The sequence below is a fragment of the Gorilla gorilla genome, chromosome 1 (genome assembly GCF_029281585.2).
Source record: "Gorilla gorilla gorilla isolate KB3781 chromosome 1, NHGRI_mGorGor1-v2.1_pri, whole genome shotgun sequence".
In the NCBI taxonomy this organism is placed as follows: Eukaryota; Metazoa; Chordata; class Mammalia; order Primates; family Hominidae; genus Gorilla; species Gorilla gorilla.
This window is the reverse complement of record NC_073224.2, coordinates 26186465-26214057: the sequence shown is the minus strand read 5'-3', so window position 1 is coordinate 26214057 and position 27593 is coordinate 26186465. Positions and strand designations below refer to the sequence as shown.

At 35.7% G+C, this 27593-nt stretch overlaps 1 protein-coding gene across 3 annotated transcripts in view; it reads right to left on the bottom strand.

Moving 5' to 3' along the window:
- Positions 1 to 27593, bottom strand: part of RYR2 (ryanodine receptor 2) — a 790171-nt gene that overhangs the window by 456059 nt on the left and 306519 nt on the right. For all 3 annotated transcript variants that reach the window (XM_063708024.1, XM_063708025.1, XM_063708026.1), the window contains exons 4-6: positions 9063 to 9137; positions 3874 to 3952; positions 1223 to 1335 (exon numbers count right to left, since the gene is read on the bottom strand). In XM_063708024.1, coding sequence (XP_063564094.1) covers positions 1223 to 1335; positions 3874 to 3952; positions 9063 to 9137 — 267 coding nt within the window. The remainder of the gene's footprint in view (positions 1 to 1222; positions 1336 to 3873; positions 3953 to 9062; positions 9138 to 27593) is intronic.

Genomic DNA, 27593 nt, shown 5'->3' with positions numbered 1-27593 from the left:
ACACATGAACTACATTTTGATTTATGGTAGTGGTAAAATACTTTCTATAACCCAGTATCTGCTAAATTGCCACATGCCCTATTTCAGATTTTTGTTTCAATCATCACACACTGTGATGCCTGGGATTTTTCATGTGAATATTCATATAAAATTTACAATGCCCCATTTTATATTTATTTAGTCACTTTTCAATCTTAAAATGAATATTTTGCTCTAGCATCCTTCACATCTTCATTTCAACTTACTTCATTTCAATTTACTGTAAACTTCTGTATTGGACTATTCTCTGGCAAAACTACAACTTACTAAATAAGTTAAATTAAATACATATTGACCTTACCACAAAAGTTCAAAATGCATTTGATATGGTTTGGCTGTGTCCCCACCCGAATCTCATCTTGAATTCCCACATGTTGTGGGAGGGACCCGGTGGGAGGTAATTAAATAATGGGGTCAAGTCTTTCCCATGTTCTCATGATAGTGAATAAGTCTCAAGAGATCTAATGGTTTTAAAAAGAGGAGTTCCCCTGCACAAGATCTCGTCTCTTGTCTGGTGCCACATGAGACATGTCTTTCACCTTCCACCATGACTGTAAGTCCAACAAACCTCTTTCCTTTGTAAATTGCCCAGTCTTGGGTATGTCTTTATCATCAGCGTGAAAACAGACTAACAGCATTTAATGATTAAACACAAACTTCTTTCTTCATTCTCCCATTTCCAGCCCCTACTCTTTGAAACAATACAGTGTCAATGATAGACTTCAAACTATTTCTTCTTTTGTCTATTTCTCCTTTCTTAACATGGCATGTGTTCCTCACATAATAATTTGCTTTCATAAATATCAAAATAGGTAATCACAACCTCATTAATATAGCCTTTTCATCAGGTGCAAAATAAAGACCATAGAATTTTTAATTCCTGATTAGACTGCATTTACATTCTATCAATAAAGTAATTTATTAAAAGGTACTATCAATATCATGAACATGTGTATCAAGGTTATGAGGGAAGCCTGCCTGAACAAACCTGATAAGGTATATTTGCATCCACATCACATTATTCTTCCATTTAGGAAGTTATTTATAATTAATCTAATAGAGATAGAGGAATGGTTATAAGCAATTTTCGTAGACAATTTACAATATAAACCTTAAAGAGTTCATTTTATTGACTTGTCATTTAGCATATCAACAGACACATGATCCCACTTTCCACACTTACCAAGTACCTTTCAGAGGACACGCTAACTAAGATGAGGTCATCTCCAACTCGTACTTTTTCTCCTTCTGATCGCTGCTTAGAGGCAGGGTGTATGGTCCACCAACAAGCCTCCCCTGCAGAGATACGGATATGTGAAACATGAAAAAGTTCCTCTTAATTAAAATCTATTTTCTTTGCCAATGATTCCCAACACACAACTTTCAGAAATCTGGAATTAATGCAAATTAATCTCTTACACGATGAAAAGAGAAAGAATTAAGCCTTAGCTTAGGATAAAATAAGATTCTTCTCCTAGAAACTGGGTGTGACACTTAGGGAAGGTTGATGTCTTTTTCTTCCACTAAGAATTGCTTTAAAGGGATATTTATTTATACTCATCTAAGGCTAAATTCACCACTCACACTGATCTGATTTCATTCTTTACACACTCACATGTCATTATACTGTCCAATTGCTTTCTATAAAATCATCTTGTTTTGTGTCAATTTTCATAAGGACTTGGGGTTTTGTGATGTGACAATTGTAACAATTTTTTGAAAATGTTCTCAGTAGTTATTTTTGGATGCTGACTCAAAAAAGGATGCAAAGTATTATCATCTAAAGATTGTACTATCCTGTCCCCTTTCTACTTTATTATTTTAAAATGTGGTATTTTCTGTTAATCTAAAGGTAACATATAAGAGAATCCTTCTAAAGAAAAATGAATTATAAAAGATCTTGGTTTACATCAACCAAACAATTTCTTCTAGCACAAGTCAAGCATAAGCCTCATGAGCCACATGTCTCTTCTTCACTCTTTCTTCCCAATACCTAACATATAAGCTTCGGCATGCCATTCTTCATTCTGTTCATAATACCTTTGAAAACCTAAATGCAACTTCTATCCCAAAATCAGAGGAGTGTTTTCATGATATCTGTCATCATTTACCATTCTTTACCTTCACTCAACTTTATGGTGTTTCCATAACTCTTTTTTTTTCTTGACTAATTCCTCAATGCCAGAATGTAAGTTCCTAACAGTGGGACTTGGTATGTTTTGTTTACTGAGGTTTCTCCAGCTCCTGCTAGCCTATTATAAGCCCTCACCACAAATTCATTTTGCATGAGTGAATAAATGAATTACCAAACAATATTTTGTAAGTATTCTTACAGTCAATATGTAATCTGTGTTTTTTCTTACATAAACCATAGTCTAACTTGCTTTTCTTATACAAACCATAATGTAATCTGAATGTCACCTGGCAGAATCCTTTATCTTCATTCATCCAATTCACATTTTTACAGTTGCAGGTAGCTTTTCATCCATTCAAACATTTATAGTGTACCCACCATTGGCTAATCATTGCTTTAGTGTCTGGGATACATCAATAAAGAAGGAAGAAAAAATTATCTGCCTTGTGAGTTTAATTCTGATGAAGGCAGGCAGACAACAAATAAATACAATAAATAATTGAGGAATTCAGAAGAAGTAGGGAACTATGGGAAAAAACAGAGTGACATAAGGAAATCAGGACACAGGGAGAAAACACTGACTTGTTTTGTTTTGACTATTACATAATCTTCTCAATGTATGAAAACAAGTTCTAGACTGTCTGTGTCTTTCACTTCTTTTGAAGAGAGAACTGACAACTTTCTCATTTAACTGTGTGCTGAAATACATTAACTAGAATAAGAAAACTAAAAAACTAGCAAAAATACAGAGGAATGACAGAGCCTGTACAAAACAAAATCAGAATAATATATTTATTTATCTTTCTGGTGCCAGGGGCTCTTGGAATTTCTTTTATAAGACAATGCATTGGTCTATTAAAAAGTTTATGAGGCTGGTAAACATAGCTTTGTTTTTACCTTTTTGTTGATTGTAAAAGATTTAGTAAATATGGGTAAATACTTTTAAGAGGGGGAGTGGGGTGAGATGATAGCTTGATCTCACTCTTGAAGGGAACAACTTAATAAAAGTTGAACTATTTCCTTCCATTCTTTTTTCTACTTGGTCTTTATTTTTAATTACAAAGTGATGCATGCTCATTGTAAAAGACAAAACAGTCCAATTTTATAGGGATATATAAAGTCAATGCAAAGTCCTCAGAGTATTGAGAAGAACATCAAGTTTGTGTTCTCCTATTTCGATTCTCCAAAAAAAAAAAAGGTGTTAATACATACATTTTTGTTTCACAAATCTGAAAATGCATGTCTGCTTGGACAGGTATGTAGAATAATGCCCTGTGGGCAGAGAAATGAAGGAGACTTTCATTTTTGACCTTTTTATTTGAATGTTGGCATCAAGTATGTTATATTTTCAGACTTAAAAACATTTTTGAGAGAGACATGTAGAATTACTTCACAAACTAATTAGTGCACATTAATATGGTTAACACCCAGTAAATCATGTAGTAAATATTAATTTTCTATCCAAACCTACAAGAAGAATAAGGTTTGAGGCCTAGTTTGAACATCCAACTAATGATGTAGGAATAACCAAGAGGAATGATATACACTTCCCCCTTCTAGGAAAAACTTTCATTAGAACATTCTTTCCTGACTCCATCCATAAGAACATTCATCCCATGTATCGTATTTCCTGGCTTCTTCCAATCCAACCCCTGCAGGGTTCTCTCTGAACCTGGCTTCCCACAGCACAAGATGCTCACCTGTGGTGTCCTCTTGCAAGCCAACATCAAAAGCCAGCTTATCAGTTGAAGACCGGGAGGTGGACAGGCAGCACAGATACTACAAAATACAAAATCAGTAGTTGTAAGTAGAGGTTTTGTTCGTCTGTTGTTTGTGTTTGAGACAAGGTTGCTCTGTTGCTCAGGCTGGAAGTGCAGTGGCGTGATCACAGCTCACTGCAGCCTCAACCTCCTGGGCTCAAGCAGTCATCCCACCTCAGCCTCCTGAGTAGCTGGGGCTACAGGCACATGCCAACATGCCTGGCTAATTATTTTCTTTTTTATAGAGATATGGTTTCACCATGTTGCCCAGGCTGGTCTTGAACTCCTAGACTCAAGTGATCCTCCTACCTCAGGTTCCCAAGTAGCTGGGACCACAGGTGTGCACCACTACACCTGGTTATTATTTTTTTTTCATAGAGATGAGATCTCCCTATGTTGCCCAAGGTGATCTCAAACTCCTAAACTCAAGGAATCTCCCACCTCCACTTCCCAAGGTGCCGGGATTATAGGCATGAGCCGCAGTGACCAGCCATCGTTAAGGTTTATAGTTGTACCAGCAGAGTCTTATTCTGACCTGTAATTTGGCATCCATCTACCCCTACTGTTCTTAGTGTTTTCCTGAAAATCTGGATGCTTCTGCACAAAGCCCAGATTTTTAAATGTCTGTGAGGCAGAACAGCATGCATTAGGGGCAATATCCTAAAGGAATTGTAGTCTTTTCTTCCCTTATAAAAGACAAAGGAAATGTTCTCTGTCAGTACAGGAAGACAAGTAACTGGGGATGTATTTGTACATCTCTCACTTCATGTGATATTCATGATCATCTGCAAAAGTACAATGTAGTCTGACAGTTAGAAATCTTTCTCCCAAACAAATTTGAAGACTATTCTCTTTTATCTTCTAGTTTTGTTTCCATTTAAAAATGTTTAGCTCTTTGAAATCCACCTAGAATTTATTTTGGTGCACAGCATGTCACTGTACTAAAATGAGGCTTATTGTGTGTCTACATACATGTGCATTTCCACGGGAGTAATCACTCTTGCAACACCATCATCTCCTTATTCTTCCCACCCTTACATGTTCCTAATTGCATATTCTTGGACATAAAGTTTAAGATAATTTTTCAAGCCTACTGCTCCCCAACCCCCATGCCACAAAGTGTTGTAAGAACAGAGACACAAAGATGAATGTGTTGTAAGAACAGAGATACAAAGACGAATGTGGTAGGAACTCAAAGTACACTACCATCACCATGTGAGTGCACTGCCAGCAAGCCCCCTTTAGAATCACTGGAAAAATAATGCAAAGGCTAGAAATGTCTTATTATGGTACAGGGCCCATCCAGCTAAGTGTGTGTCTGTGAGTGTGAGAAGGCAGATGAACCAATTGGTGGCAGATATGCTGGTATGTTAGGTGGAATTCAGTGCCATGGGGATGTGAAATCAAATTGACCTGCAGATTCTGATTCTGACTCTTAACTACAAAGCAATGGCTCCCAAGGTTATAGCCAAGAGGCTCCCAGGGTCCCTAAACTTGTTTTTAGCCACAGCAGAAGTGTCAGTCTGACCTCAAGACAGGTAGCCCATGATAATCCCCTATGTTTATAGACTTTAAATATAAATTGTGCTTAACATCTGCCTTTATTTTTTAAAAAGGTAACAACTTTGCAATAAACAGACTTCCCAGACAAACACGAAGTGATTCCTATTAAAGTCTTTTGTAATTTGTTCAATAAAAAGTACAGTATTAGGCACTGTAACTATAACTATTAACATATGCTTTCTCCTTAATGTTTCTAGTAACTCTGAGGTAGATACTATGATTATTCTACTAAGTGTTAATTAAAGAGAGCAAGAACTTGGTCTTATTCACTACTATATCCAGGACCTAAAACAGTACCTAGCACATAGTGGATGCCAAATAATATTTATTTAATGAATGTATAAAAATTTCAGGTGTAATTACAGGCTTGATTATGCAAAATATCCCAGGCTGTCCAGCATGTGGCAAACAGACTGAATCCAAATCTAACAACCAAGTTGAGGCTCTTAACCCAACTATTATGTATAGAGAGTAAAGTTGTCTTAAAAGAAACCCTCACATTTATTAGTTCATGCAGTTCATGTGTTTTGATTGCTGTAGAATGTGGAATTGTTTTCATAAAATTTTAATATGTGATTGCTCTAGACAAATTGTTTTTACATATTTTTCTTACATCCAACCACTTTATGAAACTGTTTTATGTTGTTTTATATCTTGACATGTCAGCCAAAATTTCCAGAACAATGTTAGTTAGCAATGGTAGATAAAACATATTCTTATTTTAGTTAATTTGATTTAAAAAATGGCTTCAGCATTTCACAATTACAATATTCACTATTGATCTGACACTGATAATCTTTATCACTGAGGAATTAATCAATGTTTAGTTTTTATTAAGAATGCGCATTGAGTTTTATTAAAAACCTTTTCCAGCACTTGCTAACATGATCACAAGTTTTCTTATCTGACCTATTCATGTGATGTAACACATTAAAAGAAATGATATTATTAAATCATCATTAAAATCACGTCCATGTATTTCCTATACTTCTCATCCTATACTTTTGAATTTCATTAAGTAGACCATTAAAATCAAGTTATCACATAAATATCCATGATTGAGATTGAAAATTTGTGTGCCCTTGTTAGATAGTGGTATTTTTTATTTTTATTTTTTATTATACTTTAAGTTCTAGGGTACATGTGCCCAATGTGCAGGTTTGTTACATACGTATACATGTGCCATGTGCCATGTTGGTGTGCTGCACCCATTAACTTGTCATTTACATTAGGTATATCTCCTAATGCTATCCCTCCCACCTCTACCCACCCCACGACAGGCCCCGGTGTGTGATGTTCCCCTTCCTGTGTCCAAGTGTTCTCATTGTTCAATTCCCACCTATGAGTGAGAACATGCAGTGTTTGGTTTTTTGTCCTTGCGATAGTTTGCTGAGAATGATGGTTTCCAGCTTCATCCATGTCCCTACAAAGGACATGAACTCATCCTTTTTCATGGCTGCATAGTATTCCATGGTGTATATGTGCCACATTTTCTTAACCCAGTTGGATAGTGGTATTGATACGTAGTCTTCTGCTTTAGAACAATTTACATAATACAGGAATCATCTACTTTTTAAAAGGAATGATCAAGTATATTATTACAGATATTGTATAATATTCTACATATTGAACTATCATGTAGCCACTAAAATTATGTTGACAATGTAAACAACATGGAAAATGCTTATGTTACAAGAAAAGGAAAAGAAAATCATGCCGGGCATGGTGGCTCATGCCTGTAATCCCAGGGCTTTGGGAGGCCAAGGCGAGAAGATCGTTTCAGCCTGGGAGCTCAAGACCAGCTTAGGCAAGATGGTGAGACTCCCATCTCTACAATAAATTTAAAAATTAGCCAGGCGTGGTAGCACACACCTGTAGTCCTAGCTACACAGGAGGTTGAAGCAAGAGAATCACTTGAGTCCCGGAGTTCAAGGCTATAGTTAGCCATGATCATACCACTGCACCTCAGCCTGGGTGACAGCAAGACCCTATCTCAAAAAACAAAATGATATAAATTTGGTAACGTAGTAACATCTCAATTATGTTTAAAAAAAAAAACCTTAAGGACAGAAGAGATTAAAACTTTTTTTAAAAGCGTCCAACAGTTTTTTCCTATTAGTGTGATCAGAATTTTTCTTCTGCAACTTCCAAATCGTATAGAATATGTATTGCTTTTATAATTTAATAAAGCTCTTACAACAATGGAATGAGGCCAGGCACGGTGGCTCACACCTGTAATCCCAGCACTCCGGGAGGCCGAGGCAGGCGGATCACCAGGTCAGGAGATCCAGACCATCCTGGCTAACACGGTGAAACCCTGTCTCTACTAAAAATACAAAAAATTAGCTGGGTGTGGTGGTGGGCGCCTGTAGTCCCAGCTACTCAGGAGGCTGAGGCAGGAGCATGGCGTGAACCTGGGAGGCGGAGCTTGCAGTGAGCCGAGATTGCGCCACTGCACCCCATCCTAGGCAACAGAACCAGACTCCGTCTCAAAAAAAAAAAAAAAAAAAAGGAATGAAACTTTTGCATATTTTTTACATATTTTATGTACAGTTGACCCTTGAACAACACAGGTTTGAACTGCATGGGCCCACTTACTAAGATGTTCTTCCCCCTCTACCATTCCTAAGACAGCAAAACCAGTTCCTCCTCTTCCTCCTCCTTAGCCTATTTGACACGAAGACAATGAGAATGAAAATCTTTATGATGATCCATTTCCACTTTATGTATAGGAAATATTTTTTTCTTTTGATATTCTTAATATTTTCTTTTCTCTAGCTTACTTTATTATAATACAGTATATAATACATACAAAAAATATGTGTTGACTGGTATTGGTAAGGCTTCTGGTCAACAGGGGGATATTAATAGTTATCTTTTGAGGGAATCAAAAGTTATATGTGACTTCCTACTGTGCAGGAGATTGGCACCCCTAACTCCTGTGTTGTTCAAGGGTCAGCTGTATATGTAATATCTAAGAATACCTTAAAGTATTTATAAAATATATATTTAAAACATTTACATATACACACATATATATGTGCATATATACATGAGGCAAAGAATAAGAAAACTGTGCCCAAGAGAAGGCTAGTGAATAACTGGGTGAAAGGAGGAGCAGATGCGGTAAAAGAGAAACCTGGTGAAGAAGAAAAAGAAGTTGGTGAGTACAATTAATACTGGAGCTCACAAGTAGATTTTCTTAAATCTGATCTTTCAATAAAGATACCTTATTTCTCTAATAAATGAACTCTTTAAAACAAAATCAGAAAAGAAAATATCTCTTATTTGACTCTTACACCTCTCTCCTCCTAAAACTACTCTATCAAAAGTAAGATACTGAAGATGGTAATCATATAATGATAGAATTAAAGGACCTTAAAAGTCATCTGAGCTGACTTTCATCTTTTACATGAGAAACTAACAAAGGTACAAAGATATTAGAGAACACAAACATCCAAGCTCATTAATACCATTGCAGAAATGATGCTACCAGCATTTGCAGACCATGTACCCCCAAATGGATCAGCACGACCACAGGGAGATGAAATCAAATGCCTACTCACCATGCCACTATAGGAATGGCGCAGCAATATGGCATGTCCGTAGAGGAGTGTTCGATGACCACCACCTTGAGCAGTCTTTAGAGAGAAGAGAAAAAAGGAGAACAAGAGAGAAAAACACAAAAGAGTAACTTAACCAAGTTGATAAAATACTCTCTTGCTCTCAAAGGAACGTTAGTAGGAAAGAATGTATTAAGAGCTCTTGCAGACAAGCAAAGTGCTGTTGAAATAATGTATACATTGGAGTAAAGTTAATGTAACCTCTATTATGGGATTAGCATTTTATGTAGTTCTTGAAAAATAAACTTGGTATCAGTAAATAATTATCATAATTATAGTTATTTATTCATAATGTACTTAATAATAATCTCTTTCCCATTATATTATGGTTTCCACTGGGTGGGAACCATGGTAACTTAGTCACCATTGTATTCCAGGTGCCTACCTGCATGCGGAACATACAAGAGGCACTAAATAAATGTTGATTCAGGCCAGGCGTGGTGGCTCATGCCTGTAATCCCAGCACTTTGGGAGGCCGAGGCAGACGATTACCTGAGGTCAGGAGTTCGGGACCAACCTGGCCAACATGGCAATACCCCATCTCTAGTAAAACTACGAAGATTAGCTGGGTGTGGTGATGCCTGCCTGTAATCCCAGCTACTCGGGAGGCTGAGGCAGGATAATTGCTTGAACCCGGGAGGTGGAGGTTGCAGTGAGCTGAGATTGCACCATTGCACTCCAGCCTGGGCAACAGAGCAGGACTCCATCTTAATAAATAAATAAATAAACGTTGATTCAACGAATGAGTATTCCTAGAACACAAAATTGATCATAATGCCTCCAGGCTTAAAAACTTCTCATTCCTCCCAATTGCTTATAGGGAAGAGTCCAATCAATCCCTTTCCATGAAATAGAAGAGTGCTTCTTAAATTGGAGAGCTTGTAAAAACACAGATTCCTGGCCCTTACCACTGGGATTTTGATTCAGTAGGTCTGGGGTAGACACAGAGAAGTTTCATTTCAATAATTTTCCAGGTGATGCTGATGCCGTTGGTCCAGAGACCACTTTGAGAAGCACAGAGAGACATTTGTCTCACTCATCTCTAGCCTCATCTTCAATCATCCTGTGCTCCAAACATACCCCCTTTCCCTTCCCTGAATATGCCATACTGCTTTCATGCTGCCCTATCTCGGAATACAACGTTCCCTCTCTCTTGTCTTCCCTGCCTTATAAAGCCTTTTTAATAGGAAAGCCTCCAGTAGTTTTTTCTATTAGTGCAATTGAAGGATTTTTCTTCTGTAACTTCCAAACTGTATAGAATAAATATGTATTGATGTTATAATTTAATAAAGTTTTTGTAAGAATGGAATGAAACTTTTACATATTTTATGTACATGTGACTCTTGAACGACACAGGTTTGAATTGCACAGCCCCATTTATACTCAGATTTTTTTCCCCCTCTACTTTTTAAACCTCTGATTAAAGACTACCTCCTCTATGAAGCCTCATCCAGTTTCCTCAAAGCTAGTCACTCTCCCCACCCTCCTGCAGCCCTAGGTATACACATGTACATTGGCCTTACACTCTACACAAGAACCCTCCTCCCCTTGATCAGACTGAAAACTCCTAAAGGACAATGACACTGTCCTGATTATCATTTCACCTCCAGCTATGAGCGTGAGGTCAGGCCATGGTAAGTACTCAATAAACAACTGTCAAATGAAAAACTGGATATGGGGAAGCTCACTTCAGGCTGAGTAAGGAGTATGTATAAAGGGGTCATGGTATATAATCACAAGGTGTGTAAGAAGGAGGAAGCAATCATGGAATTTTAGTGTTGGGCTGCACAGAAAAACTTCACAGGAATTATAAAATTAGATCAGGGAAAGACCATGGAAGGTACAAAATATTATGACGAGAAGTTTGTACTTCTTTTTGCAGGAAAAGGAGGTCTTTAAAAATTTTCAGAATAAGAGTGATGATACTGACCTGTGCCTTAAGAAGTACAGAAAGATGCTTTAATATCCAATATTATTACAACCTTTTTACTAAACAAATATCACATTCTTGTTGTTCCATATAGTTTCTCAAAATAACTTTATGTTTTGCTTGAAAAAACTCAGAACTATTCTAAAAACAGATATTAAAAGGTATTAAAATAAGAAAAACTGCTGAAAAACCACTTTTTTGGGGGGCCGGACGCAGTGGCTCACGCTTGTAATCCCAGAACTTTGGGAGACCAAGACGGGTGGATCGTGTGAGGTCAGGAGTTCAAGACCAGCCTGGCCAACACTGTGAAACTAAAATACAAAAATACAAAAATTAGGTGGGCATGGTGGCGGGAGCCTGTAATCCCAGCTACTTTCAGGAGGCTGAGACAGAAGAATGGCTTGAACCCGGGAGGCAGAGGTTGCAGTGAGCCGAGGTCACACCGCTGCACTCCAGCCTGGGCAACAGAGTGAGATTCTGTCTCGAAAACAAAAACAAACAAAAAAACAAAAACAAAACAAAACAGTCACTTTTTTCACATAACTGAGAAGAAAAGGGAAAAATCTACTTTGAAAAACTATACTCCTTCAGAGAATGAGGCTGTCTTTAGAGAGCACTTTTTTTTCTATAATGCATTTGATTTATTGTGGCCAAGAACAATTTTATTTACTTTGTCTGGTTTGAATTACTTTGATAGAAGCTCACCTTTTCATACCAGATTTATGTTCCAAAGCTATAAAATCCACATGAACTTTAATAACACTTGACAGCCACACTAGTCAAAACAAAATGTTTTAAAAGTGAAGGACAAGGTCTTGAAGTTAACCAGAAAGTGCTCCTTTTACCGTAAAGCTTGGCCTACACATTTCATATATATATATATATATGTATATATATATATACAGTGTGTGTGTGTGTGTGTGTGTGTGTGTGAGACTAAAGAGGTTTACACACACATTAAAATTACTGGCTCTATATTTTGTTCTTTCTGGTTTGCTTTTTTTGTTTTTTGGCTCTGTGTTTTTTAAATACAGTTGGCCCAGAGCAAGGCAAAGTGCCTCATGCTTGTAATCCCAACTACCTAGGAGGCTGAGCCCAGAAGATCACTGGAGCCCAGGAGTTCCAGGTTGCAGTGAGCTATGTTCATGCCACTGTACTCCACCCTGGGCAACAGAGCAAGACCCTGTTTCTTAAAAAATAAAATAAGTAGTGAATCACACAACAGGGTCACTGAAGGATTGTAACAATCCATGAGAATCCTGGCCTCAGTTGAAGATAAAGGTGCCTGCAAAGGCCAGTTTAACATTGTCAAGACATCCATTTGACATGGACTGGCTTACTTGGGATGGTGTCTTCATGGAAAGTCTCCTCAGGGAACAGATCAGGCTTAGGACAGTCCTAATGCATCACTGTTTAGAAACAACCAGCAGAAATAGGCTCCCACAACAAGAAAGCATCCATCTGGTTCTAAGAATTTAATGCCTTTTCCGTATGAAACCCAAAGCAAAGCATGATTGAAACGTGAAAGCGAGATAAAATTCAGCATGTTTTTCTGTTTACGTGACTTAAATTACTGTAATTGCATGCATATGCCCTCCCCTTAATCCAATTCTAACCTTTCCAGATCATCCATTGCAAGTGTGAAAATAACTATTGGCCTTCTGGCCTCGAAGTTAAAAGAACTGGGGGCCTAATTAAATTATTTTAGGTATACCACCTGCTTTTAACTAATTCTACATCATCTTTCTATTTGCACTGGTTTTTATATGCATTTGTTCTCACAAGAGACCTTCAGATGTCTGTTTCAGGCGACCATTTCATTCACCCTTCCCAAGGGGAAGTCCATACAGTATTGTACAGTTGAATTAAGAATGAGATGATAAAATGAATACAGCAAATGCAGATTTAGCATGAAAAACTAAATTTTCTTAAACCCAAAATCATAAGTTATCAGTATTTGCAAAGAGAGGAAATATTCCTATTTTGCTGTTGTTTTAAATATTTTTCCAACCCAAACTCTTGTTTCATATGTCTAATGTAGGGATTAACGTCCTCTCTTCAAAATGTGATCATAATATTTTCTACTGAAAAATAAGAGCTAGAGTTATTTGAAATTCTGGAAGATGTTCCACGTCCTGGTTGATAGACGGCTTCAAAGAAATACGCTGTTCTGTCATCCCATCCAAAACGCCGAATTCTCACTGGTAGTGAACAGGTCCAGGTTAGGGCGTCCCACAATGCACCTCGTTCAGTTTTATTAAACATGATGGATTTAACCACAAAATTCAACAGACTGACAAGAACGCGCTTCCTTTTCTTCAAAGCAATCTTTTCCATCTATATCTGGAATTTTGATTTAATATTTCTCACAGTCTCTTTCTTTCAAAATCATAAATTCTTTTAAGCCTTTATTAATGGAATATCAATCAATTTTTCTACCTACCCATTGTTTCTTGGCTTTTAAGATAAAAAAATTAAACCCCATAAATGTTACAGGAGAAATGTAGTGGGCATACGAAAATGAAACAAAAATTTTCTATTATATATCCTAAAATAACCACAGCCTGTTCTTCCTGTCTGTCCCTTACATATTCCTTCGATGACATGTTCACATGCTTTACTCTTTTCATTTGTCTACTTTTACAATATTTTCACTTTTCCAATTTAGTTGAGAAATGAATAAGGGGCTGGCTGAATTATTTTCACTTCTCCTAGAGTAAGTAGAAGTAGTTTCTTGGTGCCTCCCCTAATTTCCCAGTGGAAGAATTTCCCATTGTATTCATGCAAAAGGGTATAAATGCAAAGTCAACATAATCCCCGGAGTGAATATTCTAAATGGAGAGCTACTAAAATTGTTTTAATAAGAGAAATTCTTAATGTTAGCTAATTAAATATAATATGTTACACTATGACCCAAAAATGTCAAATGTTGTTTGTTGAGTTGTTAAATCTAAACGTGATTTATCTAAATTTAAAAGCTCCAAAGCTTGATTTTTAAAAACCTTTTAAAAGCATGTGAAGAAAAGTTACATGGATTCAAAAGCAAAACAAATGTGTATAACCATACATAAAACATACAAAGTATCACATATATATAGCTGATATATAGTAATATATATATCTGTCATATACATATAATACAGCTATACTAATATGCAGATACATACATATATAATCCATATATAGTAATATATCTGCTATATATGTACATAGCATATATATTAAGATGTCTTACCTTCATCATGAATTTCTGTAGGGGCATAAGGAAAAGAGAGGAAACATTAAATAGACACGATCTCAAAGACTTCCTTAAAAATATCTCTTATTTATAAAGACTCCGTTATCCTAAATGGAGCTATGTAAAGAATAAACATAAAAAAACACATTCACCATGTTATCGCAACAAAACTTAGTATCAACTACATGCTAGAGAAAAGCCGTAGCAAGCAAAACTCTTTAAAAATGTTTTGACGTTAGTTTCTTCCTTTTTCTGTGAAAACATGCTGCTCTACTCTCAGTGATTCCACTGACAACCTATTTAAGCACCAAAAAAGATATCATCTTAAAAATTGATCCTCTGCAAATGCTTTTTAAAAAACCAACTTGCATCTTTTGCATAAAAATGCAGTGATAAAAACAAACAGCAACCCAACTCATTTTAATGAAAACAGTAGATTAAAACAGGTAAGGTAGATAGTAAACTAATATGCTGCAGTGAGCGGCTCTCATTTCATGCAAAATAACAGTAAGCAATTTCTTAGACACTGAATATTGTGAAAGGTGAATTTCACAGAAAAATCACAAAAACATTTCTTTTTCTCTTAAAATGACACAGTCTCCTTTCATAAATTATATAATAGCTCTTTTCTCTTCTACAAAACATAATGTGTACGTATGTGTGTGCATATGCAAATTTACAAATAACTTCATTTTTCTTTACACTTCTAAAGTTTCTTTGACTACTTATTCCTAGGAGAGTTACACAGATGAAAGAGTATGAAAAAGAAAACAATGATATATTTCCAAACTTAGGGCTGAATTTGTTGTCAGGTTGATGTCTAAGTCCTACGGAGAAAAGATATCATAGAGACACTAGTTGTAAGAAAAACAGCAAGGAAAAGTTTTCCAATATATATATTTGTAAATATTACAATTTTTCCCTGAAACATATTTACATAGTAATATGTATATTATTAAAGGGAAATTCTGTTGAGACTAATTTTTTCATTTTCAATATTACAATTTCAAGGAAAAATTGTAAAGAAGCTTTCATCCTTGGCTTAGAAAATACAGGCTGTTTAGTTACCTTTTTATAACTGATATTAATCATACATAATATCAGGAAACTTACTTTCCATGTTAAACTGACCAATCACATGTGACTCACTAATGGTAGAGATATCACTAAAGAATTCGGCAAAATCATTATTAAGCCTTAATTCAAAGAAACACAAAAACCTAACATTTTGGTACAGCACATGGTTTGTTAAGAGATACTTTCTTCATGAGATTTTTTTTTTAAATTAAGCTAGGTTTGGGAGATTTTCCTTCAGAAAATTTTCTCAGCCTGATTTTGTCAGGTATCTAAGTTGAACCGCTTTAAAAATGTAGTAGGTATTAACAAAAAAAAAGAGTGGTCAGCCAAGTGACTGAGGTCTGCTATTCGGCATTGCTAAGTCATGTCTGACTGTAGGAAGAATAATACACAGAGGAGAGCAATCTGCATACACGATAAAATAGAACGAATACTGAAAAACAGCAAATGCTGAAATATCCTTCTGCAGAATGAGAAAGAAGAGCAGATGTAAGACACAAACATCATTTTCAAAAGATAATCAAGAACATGAAAGATTTGTGGTATTAGTGGCATTACTGACAATAACTTTCTGTACAAATCATTTCTTGTTCAAATTGGTTTAAGTGCTAGATATTACCAAAATTATAGCACCAGGAGACATTCAAAGGGATCGTTTAAGGGAAAAGAAGAAAGCAAAGCGCATTAAAACAAAAAAGATGAGTACATTAGTTTAATTCAATGTAAGCACTGCTTCTGTATGATAAAAGCAACAAACAGAAAAAGAATTAACAACAAAAACCCTTTAAAAATTGATATGATGGAAAGTAGAAAAAAGAAACACACAAAGATAAATATTGAAGAAAGCAGCCTCTTTGGGTGTGGAGAATGTCGTTTTTGTGCTTACAATAAGTTTAGCAAATAAATTAACTATTTGATTTATTTCACTAATGAGAAGTTCAATAGACAAGAGCTAAAATTTCATTACACAAAATAGAGTAAGGGATGACTATATGGGCAATTATAGGACAGGCACGCAGCTTGGATTCCAACGTGCTTTCTGTCTTAGAATTTTTTGGATGATGATTAATTTGCATAGAAACACAAAGGTGGAAATTTTAGTTCTTTAGGCTAAAACTGCAGATGTCAGTAACTCAGTGTCCCAGGTTTAGATTAATCCGGAATTGACACATCAGATGGAGCTCCAAATACAAGCAAAACCTGGGGGCACATGCTCCATTAACATGGAAGCCAGGAAGAGAAATTGCTATTGCTACATTTTAACACGTAGATGGCCCTGGGTGTCAAATGGATGACAAAAAGAAGCAGAATCATCTTTCGTCTGTAAGCATGATCCACTCAGTGTAGTAGATCTAAAAGACCTAAGGCACTTTCTTAGCAAACGCAAATGATTATGAATAGAAAAACAAATCAAATAGCAATACTTTACTCTGAAAATTGCTAACAAATACTGGATATCAAGAGAATGCATATTTAATCTGTTCTTGGTGCAAAGAAGGAAACAATAATTCAGGTAATGTAGAAAAGCTCCTCTATTATAATGATGCCTTTCAGTTCAACCTTGACTTTTTAAAACTGGTATTTCAGTTTCATGAGCTAAAAACTGATTTTTAAAAAGGAATGCTTCTAAAAACCTACCTTAGGACTTTTAAAAGAAACTGTTATTGAAATGTCTCCTCAAAAATTATATAGATAAGGATTTAGTGACAAAGCACCATACATTTGGGGGCTTGCCATTAAAAAGGATTATCAAATGCAACAATTTCAGAATAGCCTCAGAAGTCATTCTAGCGTGAAGTTTCCATTAAGGAGGCAAAATACCCTACTCTGTACACAAAATATACATTAAATTTAAGCCTTTTCACCATCTTTTCCTCTCCACGTATCAAGATGCTAGGATTCTCCATAATTCTCCAACTGGTCACCTCTCCTTTGTGAGGAAATATCAGGTAAACTTCATTATGTTGAGAAAACAAAGTGATTTCACCACCAAAGACTAGGATTTCCAGGTAGCTATAGTTAATTAATGATAGTCCCAATAATTTTTAGAATAAAAAAATTAACAACAATTCCGAGTTCCAAATATCAATATATACTACCTAATAGCATATGAGGTTGAAAAGCTTCAACTATCGCTCTTATGATGAAAATATGTGTCTGGGTGCAGTGGCTCATGCCTGTAATCCCAGCACTTTGGGAGGCCAGGGCAGGAGTATCTGCTTGAGCCCAGGAGTGCAAGACCAGCTTGGGCACCATAGTGAGACACTGTCTCTACAAAAAATTAAAAAGTTAGCCAGGCATGGTGGCACATGCCTGTAGTCCCAGCTACTCAGGAGGCTGAGGTGGGACTATCACTTGAGCCACACTCCAGCCTGGGTGACAGAGCAAGACCCTGTCTTAAAAAACATCTACATAAATCCTATGGAAATGCTTCACTTTCCAGGATTCCCCTGCTAAAAATGTCCAAGATGCTCTGAAAAGACAGACATATTGATTACAGGTACAGAAATCATCTGAAAGAGGCTTGTCTACCAGCCCATGAATGAGCAATTATACACATAATAATACATTCTATTGGAATGCCCTTGTGTCACTCATATTAATGACCATCACTGGAATCTAGTTATGTGAAATGCAGATATGTTTAAAAAGAATTCATTCTATTTTTTGGCAGATTTGTAGCAAGTTCTTTTTCAACCTATAAACAGCTCTGTACAGACAGTAGTTAAATGGAATGTCTTCTCTTTTGAGTATAATAAATTTGACATATATATATACATACAATTATGTAGTTCTTCTTTAGAAGGGTAAAGAAAAATAAATGATTCCGATAAGCTACTATAAGTTCTCACACTTTATCTCTGTGACAGGTTTATAAAGCAAAGAGCTGCATAAATGCCTAAAACACGAAATAGAAGAGGTATCTAGGGCTTTCTTCATTTCCCAGCTTGTCTCGATAGAGAATTTCTTTAAATCAAAAGCAACACATTGATTTCTACAGAGGGCAAATGGATACTGATGTCCTGAAGACATATAAAGCCTGCCCTCTATTCAGATCATTACCTACACATAAAAAATTGCCCATGTCGGAATACAGAAGACTCCATATATTTTTAAAAACCATTTCAAACATGAATGAACCTTGATAGCTTGAAAGCATTTCGCAGGTTCTCACATAATAGCAGTCGTGTGTTAAAATGCATTTTTAAACAACTCTCCAGTTAGAAACATTTGAAATGATTATGGATTTTAACAATTACAACAGCATCATCATATTTTTTAAGAGAAAATACATGTGTAAGACATCACTCAGTCTATAGACAATGCTTCATAGACAATCTCACAGTCTATTTCATCCTTTTGCTGTCTTCACCCCACTCATGACCTGATTCCTAGGCCTCCACATTGGAAACCAATGGTATAGGTTAGAAAAGGGCTAGGAGTGGAGTAGATGGAAATGACCATTAGTTACTTTCTTATCCAGTACTCAGGAGTTTTATTCTCTTTTAAAGTGTAAAGAGCAGCATTTGATAACTCAGTGGGCTTGTGATTAAACAGATGCACAGCTGCTCAAAGAGACAGTGATGAGGGAGAGAAGGAAGGAGATGAAGGCAGGAAGGGAATTAGGGAAAAGGGGATGGAGAGGGGAGGGAGAAAGGAGAAAGAAACAGAAAGTGATTGATGGATCTTTGATGAAACTATCCAGAATAATATTATCAGAAGATTTATATAGAAGCCATTTTAATTTTCATATATATTTAAGTTTGTAAGGCTCCCAAAGGTCTAAATCTGGTGGTGGTAAACGCACCCTAGACAAGCAAGTATAACAGAAGTTAAAACAGGTCACTGTCCCAAAACAAAACAATGACCAGTCTCCGAAGGGGATTTACAAGAAGGTCCCTGACTTACAATGGTTCTATTTATGATTTTTCAACTGTACGACAATGTGAAAGTGATTTGCATTCAGCAGGAACTGTATTTTGATTACCCAATCATTGTATTTTTTACTTTCAGTATAGTATTCAATAAATTACATGAGATATTCAACACTTTAGTATAAAATAGGCTTTGTGTTAGATGATGTTGCCCCACTGTAAGCTAATGTAAGTGTTCTGAGCCCGTTTAAGGGAGGCTAAGCTAAGCTATAATGTTCTGTAGGTTAGGTGTATTACATGCATTTTTGGCTTACGATATTTTCAACTTCTGAAGGGCTTTTCAGGATATAACCCCACCCTAACTGGAGGAGCACCTGTACTATCATGTCCCAAAACATATTGTTATGCCACCTAAGCAGGGAAGTCAAAGAGGGTGGCTGCAAATCCACTGGCTGCCCTTAGCTGACTGCCCACCTCCAGTGTATTATTAGAGACCAGGCAGCAAAGAAATGGTTTCTTGGAGAGAAGTGCAGGTGGGCCTGGAATCCTGCCTGCCTCCCAAGCTTGCCCTCACTTCAAGCCTAGCAAGGGTGGCTTCAGGGATACCTGATATCCCTGGGAGCTTGGACACCGTAGACTGGTGTCTTACTATGCCTGGAGACTGAGAGGCAAAATGCTGGGTGTAGTCCTACAGGGCTGCAACTGGGAAGTGACCACACTGCCAACAAGCAAATGGGGGCCATACTAGACAGATCCAGCTTGGGATTGTCTCAGAGGCCACCAAGAACTCCCAGGAAGAGTAAGAAACTGCCACTGACCAGCTAGTGGAGACGCATTTGTCTGCAGCAAGAGAAGCTCAGGTCAGAGTTTTCTGGGGATGGAAGCTCCCCGAAAGACCAATGCCAAGCGCCCACAGAGAAAGTCAGCATTAGAAACCTGGCAAGCCGAGTGCATGACACTATGATCGAAGCAGACCTTTCCTGCCAAGCTTTCTCTTCTGTCTCCTTCCCACAGCACCTGAGAGTGGCAGACTCTCCGGGTACCAAGTAGGGCATGAGGAACCCGGCGGGGCAAGCAAGAAACAGCTTCCCAGATATCCGTCCCTCCAGCTCGATTCCTGACAAGTTAACTTGAATTAGCTTCAAGTTCACCTATTATACAGATTTGGGCATTTTAATTACTGAAATGAGATCTGTATGACTTCAAATGTCTGTGGGGTATTTCACTCTTGAAATACGAGAAAGGTCATGGGACCGGTTCTCATTTAACTCAAGGGGCAGAGAAGTACCAGCCCCACAGAGGAGTCTCAATAGTCCTGGGTTAGGTGGGTAGAGGGTTAAATTACTTTCTGTTGGCCTTCAAAGTATACCTGTAACAGTAGAATTTCAAACTTCTAATGGCCAAAGCATAAGATATGAACTGGATAGGTCTTCAAAGAAAAAAAGAGCTCCAATCTAAAATTTGCTGCAACATTTACACATAATGATCATCAGTGTTCTAAAACCCAGCAGAATCTTTTTATTATATGACTTCTAAATGAACACGTATTTTGGCATCAATATGTTTTAGCATTGACATGATAGTAATATTTAAGAAAAAAGGAGTAAAGCAGATTCTAGTCCTATAGACAAAGAGATTATGGCCAATAAAGAGGCTACATAAGATTATAAAGCCAGTCACTTGGCAAACTAAGCCTCAAGGCTTTTAGCTCAGAAAATATCAGAGATATTTCCTTACAACTAGAAGGCAATCTCTACTGCAATGATTTACAAATAAACTTAATACAAATAAAAATAAATTATTATAGGAATAAGAAAGAAAAAAATTACACAGGCAGATCAAAAGTAACCAAATCCACAGAGGAACAGAGGGGAAGACTTTTAGACAATGGTGAAAAGGTGATTTTATTTACTGGCAAATGCTATTTACAAAGTAAGTAAAAGCAGCTTGAGTGGTTGGTCAATACCAACCCAGATACGGCACAGAAATAGTGTAATGGAAGTGAAAGGATGCAAGGATGGGAAAAGACGGAGGGCTATGTTGTAGGATGCTGATATTAGGGAAGTGCAGGACAAAGAGGTGTCATACGTGTTCTGAGAAGGAAGCAGGCTTCCCTTACCAAGACAAGAAAAATGTGAATCTTGGATCAGCATTTTAACTATAGCCAAAGAGGAAGGTAGGAAATTTCAAAAACAAATAGTTGGTCAAAAGTAGTAGTAGTTCGGTTATAAAGAGAAATGAAGACTTTAAATTATTCTCAGCAATATAACATAGAAGTCATAGTTTTCAAAGGTCATTAGAAATGGTAAATTAAAAAACAAGTTTCCTTGTCTTTAAAGGGCTAAAAAAAATTTTAAAAAAAGACAAGTGAACATGAAATTGTTGGAAAATACTACTGAAAGGGCACTGAAAAGACGGCAAAATTCTCAAAATATTGCATCAAGACAGTTGGATCCTAAAACCAGAAAAATAATGAAGATAAAATAAAGCCATCAGTTAAGTCAATCTTAAAGGATTCTTCATATAAGTCAGAGAGCAAATAAAAAAACATTTCAACAATGAAAAGCCTCACTGTTTTGCACTCTTGGGAAAAAGTGGAGTAGGAATATCAGTCTTGAGGAGACTTTAATTTCCATTCAGAATCCTGGTGTGTTAAGTATTGGAAGGTACCTTGGTGTATTTCCTCTCTCCTTTATTTTTTCCTAACAGATAAGGAAACCGAGACCAAAAGAAGCAACATAACTTTTTGCACAACTTGTGACAATGTGGGCTCTAAGAATTAGCCTCCAGAATCCTGTAACTGCGTTTTTCTACATGGTCATTCACCTTCACTGCTTAAGATTATACAAGGCTGGGCACAGTGGCTCCTGTGTGTAATCCCAGCACTTTGGGAGGCTGAGGCAGAAGGATCACTTGAGTCCAGGAGTTGAAGACCAGCCTGGGCAACATAGTGAGACTCCATCTATACCAAAAAAAAAAAGGTTCTATGACTTTCTATGACTATATATATAATTGTCTTCTTCTACAGTACATGCAAAAATATAAGGACTAAGCAGTGGAATTTTGAGATTAAACAGTCAAGGTTTTTTTTTTTGTTTTTTTTTTTTGCAAAAGATGTACAGACAGTATGAATAATAAACACCTTTCTGTTGGCCAGAAGCACATAATAATTACAAAATAAATTATATAAAAACTATGTGGTTCTAGGGATGGAAAGTACTTTAATATGCCCCATTTCAGATGAAGCAAAACCAGAAACATAAGGTTCTCATTAGAGACCTGTAAAACATGTGTTCATTACAACAAAGCAGTTAGTTTGAACACTAATAGTACAAGCCACACTAGGAAGCAAAATAAAAGATTAGAGGCGATAGCAAGCATGCACTTTTAGATCACAATTTCTTTGCAAATACATGGAAACACATACCCATTTTTCCACATCAACTTGCTGTGGAAAGAAAAAGCCAAAATAAATAACAAACAAACAAATACCTAGCAATGTTTCAATTACTGTCATTTAAATGAATTGATATCAATTTGGTCCTTGCACCACAATCTATTTCCAATTCTAAAGCATAAAAAATTGTATTCAAGTTTTTAATTAACAACTTTTAATCTCACCAAACGAAAAGAATTCAGTTAATTTAGCAATCAGAACTCTAAAAGACATTAGGCTGGAAATGCACCAGGTACATAAAATAATGAAAATCCAATTTATTTAAAAGCAAACATGAACATTTCTCTAATTCTCAAACGTAATAGGCCTTCTGATTTAAGAACTACTACTCTAATTATAAAAACTGATTTAATTAAAAAGATCAATTTAGAGACATAGTGTCTAACTACAATTTCTCTCGTGACACTTAAAGTAAAATTTCTCTTACTCTAATCTTTCTAGCATTTCATACAATTTCACAATATAAAGGCATGCCTTAACAAATAGTTCTGAAGTTATGTGGGAATCAAATTATTTTTTAAAGTTGTATTTATAAGTGAATGTTAGTCTCTTAATCATTATGTGGCTCTTTAAAACTTAAGTGACTATAATCATACCCACATTGTAAACAGAACAAACAAAAAAGCCATATGTCAACAAAGACTGTCTCTACAACGCCCTAGGATTCCTTGCAAATAAATCAGAATAAAAAATTTCAACATTGAGAGACATACTCAATCTCAAAGGTAAGTTTCCTTAACTCACCTCCCATCCATAGAATGTATAATTGGTGTCCTGTGGGAATTGTGGCTTGCTTCACACCCTTCATGTATGAAAGTTTATTTGTAATTTTTTTTCCTTAGAAAACTCATTAATTAGGTAAGAAGCTAATGCTACTTAGGCAGAAATCTTGGGCTATTAGCTAGGAATCTCCAATGCTCTGGCAAGCAAGCTTTTGGGAAGCCATGTGCATAAAAAGCAACATACAGAGTGTATTTCAAAAATGTTATGAAGTGATATTTAAAATATGAACCTAAATAAACAGGTAGAATTTTATGAAGCCCTAATGAAATTCAATAGGTTACTTGTAACGGAGCATTTTGCCTTCTTTTGTAATTTACTTAGTTTTCAGAAAAATCTGTTCTAAACTTACTTCCTCCTTTGCATTTTACAAACACACTGTTGTTATTTAAGAAAAACACTTGACTGAACAGAAAGGCCTGATTTTCACTATACATTTTTCAAGATATTTTCTTGTTACATAAAGCTGAAGATCTCCTTTTAAACATTAACTTATCGGAGTGATGAATCCATTTCTTTAGATCCTGGGGCAAACAGAAGCAAAAGAGGCATGTCCAGCACAGTGCAATTGTGCACTTTTCTACCTCTAAAAGGGCAAATTTTTGTATTTATTCTCTTCCCCCAAAAAATCTAAAAAAATTAAATGACTTCCTTTTAATATTTATCAGGAAAATAGAATATGACATATTTTTGGTGCTATTTTAGTGCATATTTAGTGCATATTTTTAGTGCTATCAACGATTATCAAAGACATTGTATTTTGCCATCATCAGGTTCACTTCTGCATGTCAGACATTCACACATGCATACACACACACACACACACACACACACACACTCCCATCAGTGCAAAGATAAAGTTATGGGATTTTTTCAGAAGAAATAATTTATAATCAAGAGTCATAGTTACTAATGATAGTAACAGGAGCTCTTTAATGTTCTATATTACAAAAGACACAGTTCTTCAAGGAGCAAGAATTAGGAGCAATAATGTAACAAACAGAATATCCAAATACCCAAAGAAAAGCTTAGCAACAGCATTGCTGGGAGTGAATTATCAGCTAGACACACAAGACAAGACAAATGGTCCACAGGGTTAAAAGACTGACTAACATACAATAAAGTTGTAATTATGCATAAGCAATGCAGAACGATTTCATGACACGTCTCTTGTTCTTGTTGACAAGAATCATTTAAATTCCTGCAAACGGTGAAAAGGAGAATGATTCAAATGGAGCTAATCAAGACAAGGAAATATAAAATTCACAGTAAACTTAACCAATTTTAGAATTTACGCAATTACAAACCCATAAAACATATAAGACAAAGCAACATTTTTTCCAAAAACCTGAATCAAGTATGTGGAATTTTAAAAATATATGTGGATTTTATTAAAGAAAATGACTATTTTAATATCTGCAGGAAATTACATTAAATATCTTATCATATTAACACTAATAAAAAGAGCAATTTCATTTCAAAATTTCAAAATACAAACAAAATTTCCCTTAAAAGAAATAACAGTTATTTAAACACCAACTTGATTTAGCAGAGAGGACATAAGAAACTAATACAAAAGTAATTATTTTTAAATTATATCACTATATGAAAGGCAGATAATTCAAATGACGTCTCTATTTTTGCATTCTTTTTTTTTTTTTTTTTTTTTCTTGAGACGGAGTCTCACTCTGTCACCCAGGCTGGAATGCAGTGGCACAATCTCGGCTCACTGCAACCTCCGCCTCCTGGGTTCAAGCGATTCTCCTGCCTCAGTTTCCTGGGTAGCTGGGATTACAGGTGCCTACCACCACACCCGGCTAATTTTTGTATTTTTAGTAGAGATGGGGTTTCACCATGTTGGCCAGGCTGATCTCGAACTCCTGACCTCAAGTGATCCACCCATCTCATGCATTCATATTTTAATTACAAATTTAGGGCACATAAACATGAGCTATTCCATAAACTTTTTTAAAAAAAGTTTGGTTGCTTCTTTCGAATTGATTAACTTTGTTTTACTGTTTAAGATGGATAATTCTGTTAAGTTAAAGCAGTTACCACGTGGCAGGCTTTGAGCCATACATTTTACATGTAATCTTATCATCTGCATTTTACATACTAGAAAACAAATGACATATAAATGTATTACACGCAAATCTTCAACAACAAAATAAAATGACACGAAGCTACTAAAGCTACTAAATTTTCTAGAAAGTTCATTATTTTGCCTTTCCCATGAAAGTTGCGACATACCTGGTATTGATTTTTTATGTAAGATGGTAGGGAGGGAGTTAAGAGTCGTCTCCTCACCCACCCTTGTATACCTATCCAAATGACCATTTATTAAAAAATAAATCTTTTCCCCATTAGCACTGCATTGTCACTTACTAATGCGTCAAGACACAAATGTGCAGATCTACTTATGAACTCTATCCTGCTCTATTTTTCTATCTTTGTCCTAATACCCAACGGTCTTATTGTAACATTAAAATAAGTCTTGATATCCAGGAGTCAAAGACTCTAACCTTGTTGTTTTCTTCAAAGTTGTATTTGATAATCTTGCTCTTCTTCATTTAGAACTGGCTTTTCCAACTTTCATGCACACTAAAAGAAAACCTGCTGGGATTTTGATTGAGATTGCATTGATCTACCTGATCAATTGGAAGAGAACTGTCATCTTTGTAATATTGAGCCTCCCAATATATGAATATGGTATATTTATGCTTTTTTTAAGGTCATCTTTATTTTTCTCAAAATGTTTCTCAATTTTCTGTGTAAAGGTTTACACATCTTTTATTAGAGTTATTCCTAGGTATGTGTTGTTTCATTATACTAATATAAGTGAAATCACTTATTTTATTTTGTAATTGCTTTTTACTAGAATATAAAAATATAACTGATATAACTGAATTTTTACAGTGAGCTGTGACTTTGCTAAGCTCATTTTTAATTCCAAAAGTACCCACTTTTCCCAACTTTATTCAACACTGCCTTGAAAGAATTCAACATTTCACCAGTTTTGCATTTGATAGATAATTTCTATCAGTTTAAGTAACTTTTCTTACATGCCAACTTACTAATATTACAACGAATAGGTGTTTAATATTTAAAAATGTTTTTATAGTATCTGTTAAAATAAATATTTTTTTCTCTTAATAAGGTAAGTGACAGTAATTGGTTTTGAATCCCAACTTGGTTGTAATAGGCTATTGAGTTGATATGTCAATGGGATGGATTTCCCAATATTTTAATATTTTGTGGAGGATTTCTACACCTACGGTCCCTGATAAATATTAGTCTATACCTTTTTTTTTTGCACAGTCTTTGTCATAGTTTAGGATCAGGGTTATGTTGGCCTCATAAAATCAGTTGGGAAGTATTATGAGTTTAAGATTGGTATTATTGTTTCCTTATATGTTTGGTGGAATTAACCAGTGAGGCCATCTGGGTCTGGACTTCTTTGTGAGAAGGCTTTAATTATAAATTCATTTCATTTAATAAATATAAGACAGTTGATATTTCCCACTTCTAGTGTTAGGGTTGGTAAACTGTATTTCGCTAACACTATATTGTTTCTAGAATGTTTTAATTTCTTTGGAACAAAGCTAGTCACAGTATTCTCTTATTATCTTTTCATTGTTTGGAGGTTCTGCAGTGATTTCCTATTTTCATTTCTAATATTGTTAGTTTTATATTCTCTCTTTTTCGTATTCAGTCTCTCCAAGGGCTCATCAATTAGTCGTTTCAAAAATCCAGCTATTGGCTTGAATGATTTATATTTCTTTCTACTTCATAAATTCTGCTTTCTACATAAATTCTACTTCATAATTTCTTCTTTCTACATTTTCCAGGTTTAATATTTTCTTTTTGTCTTCTTGAGATATTTAGATAACTGATTATTCAGTTCTTCTTATGTATTTAGGGCCGAAAAACTTCCTCTAACCAGTTTTAACCGTATCCACAGTTTTAACTGTATCCATGTTTTCCACTATTATCCAATTTAAAATATCTTATAATTTGCCATTTTGATTAACTTGTTGATTCATAGGCGTATGGATTTGCAAGTCCTTTTGTTACTTATTTCTTACTTCATTATATGATGAGAAAGGAATACACTCTT